The 10427-nt window shown below is 43.4% G+C and overlaps 1 protein-coding gene across 2 annotated transcripts; it reads left to right on the forward strand.

Annotated features, from left to right (window-relative positions):
• The first annotated feature begins 1436 nt into the window (after positions 1-1436).
• Positions 1437-5265, forward strand: zfp36l2 (zinc finger protein 36, C3H type-like 2). 2 transcript variants are annotated; one of them, XM_072391473.1, is made up of 3 exons: positions 1437-1813; positions 2020-3270; positions 3320-5265. In XM_072391473.1, exons 1-2 carry the CDS (start codon positions 1724-1726, stop codon positions 3220-3222), a joined length of 1293 nt encoding a protein of 430 aa, XP_072247574.1. In that variant the 5' UTR covers positions 1437-1723; the 3' UTR covers positions 3223-3270; positions 3320-5265. The 2 variants fall into 2 exon arrangements, with proteins under 2 accessions (XP_072247574.1, XP_072247573.1); XM_072391472.1 differs by having other exon boundaries at positions 1438-1813; positions 2017-3270.
• The last annotated feature ends 5162 nt before the right edge of the window (positions 5266-10427 follow it).

A 10427-nucleotide genomic window follows, 5' to 3' on the forward strand; every position in this document is an offset into this window, starting at 1 on the left:
ACTAGTGTTGCACAAACCGGCAATTTTCGGTGATATGTGTTGCACTGTGTCTTCTTTTATTATGCTCTCCTGACTGAAATATCTGCCTTTTCAGAGCCCCAATACAGAGTCCCATCCTCTGCTGCCAACTCTGCAATCTTTCCACTGTGGTTTTTGAAACTTGACACAACTCCAAGAGCAGACTGAGAGAAGTTTGACATTTTCATGTGAACATTCTGCCATCCAGGGAAGGTCACGTCACGCAGAGACTGCACTCTTTGACTCCACAAAGGAGGGACCGTGGCTTTTTGTCACGAGGGAGGTAGTTTTTGTTGAAGGGACAAGGAAACGTTGAACAGCAGACTCTTCTTCTCGTGTTTGATGCGGCCAAAAGCCTAACGAGGGCAGCTAACTTGGCTGAATGTGCCTTTAAGTCCTGCTCCGCGCCTGCTCGGCAGATGGCGCCTCAGACTTTCCACAGTCGGTTTCACGCTTTGCTCTCACGGGGGCAGTGTTGCTCTGCCGTTCCACACAGAAATCACATTCCTGCAGTCTGGGCTCTGACACTTGGAAAAACAAGTTAGAGTAACTTTAAGAGATTCATCTGAAGCAAATCTATTCTGTGTTCTAATGATTGCTCGTTGTTTTTTATTATTTTTTTTTTTTTTATAAGTATATAAATTTCTAATCGAAACTAACCGAGAGAATGAACGTTGAGCTCTGAAACTACACAAAAGTAGGTCATGTGAGCACGGCAGGCATTAACTGCCCGTTTTTCCATGTGTGGACTGGAATAGGCTGCTGTGGCACTGTGGAAGCTGATTATGCAATCAGTGGATTCTAAAAATTGTCCTGCACTCTGCCTGGACTCCTCTCCGCTCATATTTGTGGTCTCGGCCCATCCACAGGGAGCGAAAGGGAGGGAGCAGTTTCCTTCCATTACAAATACATGTGTCAGCTTCCAAGTGCGGTGCTGCATAGGTATAAGGAAGGATGGCCGTGTTGTTGGAAGGTTCAAAGCCGGGGACTGTGTTGGGCCACGGCAAAAAGTCTTACTCCCCATCATTTCACTTCACGTATGGGAGCTTTTGCGCAAAAACCCACCAAACACCCAGCCTCCGTGTTTTTACTCTGACTGGAGGGACCCGAGGGTGAGGATGGGTAATGACTCGCAGACTTCCCGGCATGGTACAACATTCTGTCTCAGAGTCAAACCAAAGAGCAAAACCCACTTCCACAAAATTGGTTGTGTGACGACGAAAAGAAAAAAAAAAAGAAAAGTTTTCGGGTGTGTGTGTGTGGGGGGGGGGGGAGGGGGGGGGGGGGGGGGGGCTCTGGGGTTGGATTTCAAGGCGTGGTGTTGTACTTCTTTTCACCAACCGGTGAAAAGAAAGAAGGTTTTTTTCAGAGAGGAGGGGAGGAGGCGGCTCCTGGCAAAAGTTTTCACCGACTTCATGTGCCCCTCCCCGGCCACAGACAGGCATTTATACCCATGCGGAAAGGTTAGAAGCTCACAGTGAAGCACTCTGGTTCAGCGCTTCTTGTGGGGAGGAGATATAACCACCTACAACTCTACAATACAAGCCTTTCCCCTCTTTTTCCCCCTCCTTTTTCCACGGACTAAAATCGCACGTAAACGCTGAAGACAACTTTTCAAAACTTTTTTTTCCTTCTTCCCCACAACCAAAACCAGTCGTGGCACAAACTAGCGTTCGTCGCATTCAAGGATCCTGGTCGGTCCTCCATGAAAGACGCAACGAGGCAGCAAATTTGGGGAAAAGAGATGTCAGCGACCGTCTTGTCCGCTTTCTACGACATGGACATGCTTTACAAGGTAATCCGTTTAACAGTTCTCCTCTCTTTCGTGTTGCAGTTTGAGGGGAATGCCTCGCAGCTGATTTAGCGAGCTAAAGCAGCGCGGAGAGCATGTGTTCAGCTGCAACAAGTTGCAAATCTGCAGGCAAAGTCTGAAGCATGCCGAGTTAACCGTGACAGACTGGGACAAATCTGCATCGCTAACTTCTGTTTTCTTTCCAGCAGCAGGATAAAGGCATGAACATGAACGCCCTCCACATCAACAGCATGCTGGATAAGAAAGCGGTGGGAGCCCCGGTCACGGCTCCGGGCTCTGGTGGCTCCTTCACTCCGGGATTTTTCCGCAGAAACTCAACCAGCAACATGGAGGCGATGAATAACGGCAACAAATACTCGATGAGCTCCTACAGCAGTCTGAAAGAGAACACGCCGAGCAGCAACAGCAGCAGCAGCAGCGCCACGGCTCTCATGAACAAGGAGAACAAGTTCCGCGACCGCGCTTACAGCGACAACGGAGACCGAGGCGTTCTGCAGCAGAAGCCCGGCTCCCAGATCAACTCGACCCGCTACAAGACCGAGCTGTGCCGGCCCTTTGAGGAGAACGGTTCGTGCAAGTACGGGGAGAAATGTCAGTTTGCCCACGGGTATCACGAGTTGCGGAGCTTGTCCCGCCACCCCAAGTATAAAACGGAGCCGTGTCGCACCTTCCACACCATCGGCTTCTGCCCCTACGGTCCTCGGTGTCACTTTATACACAACGCCGACGAGCGCCGGCCCGCTCCCCCTTCCAACGCCAACATGCAGGCGGGGGAGACTCGGTCAGCTCGTGAGATTTGCGGCTATGGTCAGAGAGACGTCCTGCCGCAACAGCAGCTCGGCTACAACCAGAGGGACAGACCAAAGCTTCACCACAGCCTCAGTTTCTCCGGCTTCTCCACCCACCACGGACTCGAATCTCCCCTGCTGGACAGCCCGACGTCCCGGACTCCGCCACCTCCCACCACAGCCTCTTCCTGCACCTCCGCGTCCAGCTTCTACGACGAGGTTCTGTCCCCCAACTGCATCAACAGTGCCTTCTCTTTCCCAGGCCAGGACTTAAAAGCCTTACTCGCCCCCCTGGCTGTGCACACCCCCAGCGGCTACGCCAACAACCACTCCACCGGTGCCTACTACGGGAACATGCAGAGCAGCGTGTGCCCGTCCTCTCCTCCGACCTTCAACATGAGCCACTTGCAGGTGCTGCGCCGCCTCAACGAGTCGCCGGTGTTCGAGCCTCCTCCCAGCCCGCCAGACTCGCTCTCTGACCGGGAGAGCTATGCGAGCGGGTCCCTCAGTTCTTCCGGGAGCCTCAGCGGCTCCGAGTCCCCGAGTCTGGACGCTGGAAGACGTTTGCCAATCTTCAGCAGGCTGTCGATTTCTGATGACTAATAATGTTTTGTTTGCTTATGGATTATGGACGGGTCAGGTGGGGTGGGTGTGTGTGTGTGTGTGTGTGTGTGTGTGGGGGGGGGGGGGGGTGTCTGAGGAATCAGGAGGGGTGTTGTTGAGTGAGACTGTCCTTCAAGCAAAGGATCCCAAGTTTAGCTCCCTCACCCTCCCTCCCTGGCCCTTGACCCCATTTCAGCAGCCTCCACCATGCTGATGTTTCTCTGAGCAAGACTTTGTATCCCTACCAGCTCCAGGGGTGCTGGCCCTGCTCCGACCTCCCTGGAAGGGGGCAAGAGACGAGTTTCACCCCCAAGGATCAGTTAAGCTTCATACAGTTTTAAGTATCCTTGCCCTGGCATTAGTGTAGTTTTTTTTCTCTTTCTTGTATGTAATATAGTTGTATTAAAACCTAGATAGCAAACAGAAGGCATTCCATCAGTGCCTTGCCCAAGGGCTCGTGGCAGCCCCCTCTCCCTTATTGCTCTATCAGGCAAGCCATGCTTTTCCTGGGATTAGATGTGTGTAACATGACTTGACAAGAAGAGACTATAAGCGGTTTCAGATTTCCTCCCATCCTGCCAAGAATATGCCTTGACTTAAAGTAACATTTTTCTTCTTTTTATCAAAGTGTTGTGTTTTTTTTGTTTTTTTTCTCCTCCTTCTTCTTCTTTCCTCTCTGAAAGCTTCAACTTCCATTCCAGATCTGCCTTCTCCCAGCGCCACCCAGTGGTTCATGTAACGTGTTGCTTAGTTAAAAAGCACTCTTGAGTTGGGTTTGTTTGGGGAAATCACTGCTGATGGTTGAATATATATTTTTTTAGCTGTTTTTTTGAGTGATTTACATAGCGGTGCATAACTGGCTATGGACTATTTAACTTATTTATTATCTTGTGAAAAAAGTATAGGCTACATTGGTAATTTGTGTCCATACTGTATTTATCAAGTATGATGAAGCAATAGATCTATATTCTTTTATGTTTAAATTATGATCGCCATTATTAATCTGCATAAAGTGGAGTGTATGTTCTTTTCACAGTAATATATATATTGTTTTTCTCTTTTTTTTTCTTTTTTTGTAACTTCACTTGGTTATTTTTATTGTAAATGAGTTAAAACAAAAAAAATCTTAATTTAAGAGAACGTATGTGGTATTTATTTCATTAATTTTTGTTTCCTTGTTTACGTTTATTAAAACAAAAGTTTGCGTGATTGCTGTTTGCTCCTGAGGTTGTGTGTCAGTGCTGTAGAAGGGCTTTTTTTCCCTCCTTTTTCTCAATCCCTACTTAGATGTTTCTGTAGAATGTATAGAGGTTGTACAGACCGTCCAAACCCTTACTACTTTTTTTTTTTTTTTTTTTTTTTTTTTTTTGTTGATCTAGATCAGACGTTCAAGTGACAAAGAACCCAAGTCAATAAATTAACCAAAAAGTATTTTTTTCTTTTCCTCTCCTGTTTGCACGAGGTCACACTGTGATTCCAGCCACGTGCTAAAGAATGTAGCAATCCCTTGTGCCCCAGTATTATTATGTAGTGTCTATGGGGTTCACCATCTTTACATGCCTTAAAATTAACCAAATAAAGTATTTTTCCTACATGGCATATTTTTATATTCAAGTTGAACTGAATGTAGTGTTGGATTCTGAAACTTTTTTTTTAAGGTTGTTACCACTCAGACACTCTGACAAAAGCAACCGTAACCTTTAAAATCCCCATTCCTCTTTTGATGGCCTTCTTTTTTTTATCCTTCTCTTTTGTTTTTTGATATTGAAATCTAGTCTTTGAGAGTTTGCTGGAGAGGGAAGTGGATGAACATGTTTGGTTTGTACATAGTAGGTACAGGGGGATGCGCACTATGTACTTTTGACTACTTTATCAGAAGTAAAGCTTTTTGAATGTAACAAACGGACAAAAAGACAACGAGAGTTGTATTGAGTTTTTTTTTTTCGGGGAGTCAGTTCACTACAAATTGAGTGTGAGACTGTTAACTTTGTACTGTACATTTTTTGTAGTTCTCCCAATAAAAGTCATTTGGAAAAAAAAAAATTCCGATTGTGGTTTCCCACAAATGTCAGTGTGAAAACGCAACAGTTGTGATGTAAATACATGTGTAGCTCACAAAGAGCAGTCTTCCTCCTGCGGTCTAATAAGCCTGGAGGCTTCTGGGTTAGAGTAGCTGAACCCAAGCCGTCCCTTGGCACTAGTTTGACTGGGACCCAGGAGGTTTGCCATACATAAAGAAATGCGTTTCCTTAAATAAGCTGTAGGTTTTTCAAACCCAGAGAAGCCTCAGCATCGGGGCGATGAGCAATGCTCTTGCCATGTGAGTGGAATGAAGGCTGGAATTTTAAAATGGAATGTGTTCAGGCGTTCAGAGCCACAGGAACGTCAGCCAAATGTGTTGATGGCTCAGGCTGAAGAAAAGATGTTAATCTTTTTATAAGTTGAGCTCTATGATAGTCTTGTAATATAAAGGGCCCTCTCCACATCCTTGGAGAGCAGCCAGTGGAAGTTTATATGAAGCTGGCATGGAAGACATGCCAAGATAATTCACTTATGTGTCAATACAGCAATGTACTTAAGGATCATCAACTATTATTATAGAACATCTTAAGTAGTTCCGTATCATGGAGCACGAATGTTCTTTTATTACTACTGATGTATCAAAATATGAGCGCAATTTTACTGCAGCTGCTTGTGGTGGAACCTGTTTTTCTAATTTGAGTACAAGCAGTAATGTCAGGGGGTGAAAAAAAAGTGTGCGTTTTAATCATTTCAGTAATGAAAAGTAAGTAACCATCAAATAAATGTTGAAAAAAAAGTTTTTCATCTGAACCAGCAGAACAGAAGACCAGACAAATAATAGCCAAGCACAAGCGCAGCACTTGGGTAAAAGTCCTGATAAGATGTGGTCAGTAACACGACAAACTGCTGGCCTTCAATCTAATTTATATGACTGCTGAATGTTGCTTGACTCATAAGCAATCTGGCAGAAAGCAGTTGTGTGAGAGATATCATTGTGTGCTGAGGTCAGAGATGAATCTATCAACCCCAGCCATCAGCTCATAACTGATTAACTCCACAGCTGTAAATGTGTTTCTACTATCAGTCAGCTGAGTGGTGAATAAAAGGATGGTGAATTTTGTCCCCAACCAAGGAATTACATTAATTGCGTCTAGACTGACTCAAAGCTCAACCTATTTCTTATTATGAGGCCGCGGCTGTTATTGTGTGGATTTCCAGGAGCCTTTCAAAGAAGAAAAGTTTTCTGTGGGGCTGTTCTAGTCAGTTATCGTCAGTAGCAAAGGCATTAAGAAAATAAAGGGCCCAGGAGTCATGTGGTGCTTGGAGTTCACGCCAAGATAAGGCGAGCTGATAAGGGCCTTGGCAAATATTTACTGTGTCCTCAGGATTTCATAATGAAGTGTTTATCAGAGCAGAGCCACAAGGCTGCACAATGCACTGAGGCCCTGCCAAGAAGGATACGCGTACCTGTGACTCAGTGTGTGTGGGAACACGACTGTGTGTGTGTGACTCTTCATCTCAATCATCAGCCCCACATATGATGTTTGATTGAATGTATTAAAGTCATATATGTTATGTCTTAAAAAGATTTTCTTTTTTTCTGTGGAGGATGTGTATGTCGCGCTGTTCGTGTAAACGCGTGAAGGGGTCTTGCTGGTTAATGGGCTCTGGAGCTCCTACAATGAAAGGAAACACTCTCTGACTTGTGATTAGGACAGGAAGAGTCCCGCTTCCTGGCCACCACCCATTTCCACCTCTTCTTCGTCCTGCTGTTTTTTCTCCTCCTTCAGCTTCCCCTCTCCTCTGTAGTGGCGGCTGACGGCTTCTGGAAGTTACTATTTGTGTTCCACTGCTGCTCTGGGAAGCCAGGCGCTCGTCCTGGTATTGTTTTGGCATGCACAGGCCAGACCCGGGGTCAAGTGGTAATAGCATACTTTTTAAACTTTGTTGTATAGAATATATGAATGCCAGGTGGATGGAAGTTTGCCAAACAGAAATCAGGCAGATGAGGCTATTGGTCCTAATTTTTCTGCCTAAAGCTTACAATTAGTCTCTGATAAGGCCTTAACCTTCCATTTGATCTGATTTTTCCTGCAGATTTTGTGTCTGCTGATTTATGTAGAAAAGTAGATTTAAGCAAAAGGTTCCTATCCTTTACGAGCTATAATTGCAAGTAATATCCAAAAGTGAAAGTTTAATTTCTTCTTCTAACAGAGAGAGCTGCTGAAACTCTCTCCTGGCACTGGGGCCCCGAGTCACTCTGGTGTCATAAATCAACCTTTGAAAGTCCCTTCTGTGCTTACCTGTGACTGTCAACTTTGTCTGACCCTATTCTGGCTTCACAATGAAACAATGTAGGCATGAGTCTTTGTCTGTGAAGCTGGCTTGAAACCCCACCCATCAGGAGCTACAGACTCAAACAGATGCCTGACTTTCTAGAAGCATTAAAATAAAGAAAAGAAAAAAAAATAACTTAGAAGCTAGGGTTGTTAATTTGGTGGCAACATTAAGTAATAAAAAGTCTGATAATATTTGAGTCTGTCTTAAGCCCATAGGAAAGCTGCCAAGAGAGATAAAAGAGCTACAGTCTAACATGGGTCATTGAAAAGTGAGAATACTGAGGAAGTAGGAGTCATGTGAGGCCTACAACTTAAAACACAATAAATAACACATTCATCCTCCTATTCATGTAAAGCTGAATTCTTAAAATAATTCAAATGTCTACCTGTTTCATTTGCTATTGTTACACTGTAGCAAATGTTGACAGTCATGAAATTACTGAACCAAATTTGTGATATTTTTATTTGTTATTAGCTAACATTAGCAACTGTAAGCTACTAGTATAATCAGACCGTGTTAAATTGTAACAGATAAACTCATTAACACAATGACCTAAGTAAAAGCAATTCAAATACTTACCTGTGTCAGAAGCTAAAGCTAATGTAACAATACTAAATGTCAACAGATATTATGTTACTGAACCAAAAATGTGATATTTTCATTTGTTATTAGCTAACATTAGCAACTACAAGTGACTTGTTTAACCAGATCTTGTTAAATTGTAACAGCTAAACTCATTAACACATTGACCTAAGAAAATGGTCTACCATGAGTTAATAATGTTGGCATATTACTCAATACCAGGAAACACATTTTAGTTTGTGCTGATGAGTTAATTCTGCTCACTATCGGCCAGTTCAGCTAATGATTAAAGGTGCACTCTCATGATTTTTATGTTAGCAGTTCATAAATAAAATTAATGTGAAAGCTTGACTGCAAGTGATAAAATAACAATAAAAAAAGTCTCACAACTTTGTAGTTAGCTTATGTAACAGCAATGCTACCATGCTAAATAGCACCGTGGAGCATCTTTTAGCCCATTGTATTGTCTTTTGTCTTTCAACTTAGCTTTTTAGTCATTCTTATTTCTAGCCATTTTTAGAGCCATTTTCAAACCTCTTAGTTGTCAACATTTTGATGTCTAGAGTTTGGCATTTGGTCAATACCATCTTTGGCTCAACACAGCCGCAATTTTGCCTGATACAAGCATTTCTCCTGTACATTTACAGCAGCAAGACAGGTTCACATTTGCTTTCAGTTAGAAACTGGAAACATATACTTCACTTTATTTTCAGAAAGTAGCTCAATGCTCAGCTGAGACCTCCCTGCTCCCCACAAGGTAAGCTAGGGAAAGCCACAGTGCAGACATGCTGAATAAGGTAATGTTGTTTGCAGTGGTGTGTGCAGTGGAGGAGTCAGCCTGGAACGGTCACATTTGGTTGTCGTTGCCTTACGTCCGCCATGTTTCTCTCTCTTCAACACATGCCGAACGCTAAATATTTACAGAGCATCCTGTTAGAGACTTTAGTGTTTACTCCTTATGCTTGAAGCTCCACAGTGACAGTGTGCTTGTGTATGTGCAATGCAGAAGAGATGCCTCATTTGGTTGTGTGAGTGTATGAGTGATTCGGATTAGGTACTTCCCTTGGTCTTTCCACAGTTTACGAACACCAGCCCCTGGATGTTGTTCAGACTCCCAACTCTGAGCAATGTTTATGAATCAACAGTGATGGCCAACAAGCAAAAAGGTAACTGTTCCTTACTTTGCTTTCTCTGCAAATGACAGATGATGAAAGATTGGAGAAGTGTTAGTTGACCTCGCCTCACCCACTGTACAAGGCTGCAGTGCTGACATCACATTTTTGCGGATGGAACATTCTCATAAAACACGTTTTCTTTATTTCTTTCCAAATGTAAATAATGCAGAGGGTGTAAGTACCATAAATGGCCCAATAAAGCCTTTTTTAGGCTAATAGAGCTGTGTAAAGATGCTTCCAGATTCATGAGTGTTGGCGGAAGTCTCACTGTGGTATGGTTAATGAAGTACACAGACATGCTAACTTGGTATTCTTGGTATTCTTCCCTGCTCTTTAATCTGCCACAGAAAGCAGAATAAATATACAATAAAAGATAACATCTTCCTCAGCACAGAAAACGACCCAATAATCTGCGTGGAAAATGTATCCCTTTGCATGTGTGTAGACTTCCTGCATATACTCATAAATAAATGTAGCAAAAGGCTAAATCTTGCCTTTTACCAGAATTAGTCCTCTGTTTGTGCACACAATCTGTTTTATAATTACCAAATAAGTAACTTTTGTTTTGTCATTCAGCTACAACTAACTACCAAAAATATTCATTTCAGTTTGAACAATACTGACTAACCACAAGTGCCCATTAATAGACAATATTGCAATGCTCAAACACAGTTTATCTGTTGCCTGTGTAATGGTATATATTACATTTTGAGAGCCAGGTGTAATATGGCTTTAAAAACACCTTCTTTTTACTGCATTATTGCTACATGGTGAAACTCCATCAGCTGACACACGCTGCTATCCTGTCTTTGCATCATGTCCCTACAGAGATGTGTATCCTTTCAGCTCATCTGGCTGATGTTTATTTTGTTGTTGAGCTTTAAATGTGTGGAAGTTTACTCGTTATGGGAAAACAAGGAAAGGGAAATTTGTTCTCCGTGATTGTCCTGAAGGGAACTCTCCGGAAATTTGGTACAGTTTTACCCAAACACTGTAAAAAAAAAAAAGAACATAATGCTTTGATATGGAGGGGCCTTAAAGTGCAATAATACTGACAGCTGCGAGGCGTGGCTCCAAAACAACTGT

The sequence above is a fragment of the Leuresthes tenuis genome, unplaced genomic scaffold (assembly GCF_036924035.1).
Source record: "Leuresthes tenuis unplaced genomic scaffold, fLeuTen1.0.hap1 SCAF_8, whole genome shotgun sequence".
Lineage (NCBI taxonomy): Eukaryota > Metazoa > Chordata > Actinopteri > Atheriniformes > Atherinopsidae > Leuresthes > Leuresthes tenuis.

Coding starts and splice junctions, on each gene's coding strand:
- zfp36l2 (XM_072391472.1), top strand. CDS start 1,724: ATGAAAGACGCAACGAGGCAGCAAATTTGGGGAAAAGAGATGTCAGCG. Junction 1,814..2,016: donor ACATGGACATGCTTTACAAG/GTAATCCGTTTA, acceptor TTTTCTTTCCAG/CAGCAGGATAAAGGCATGAA.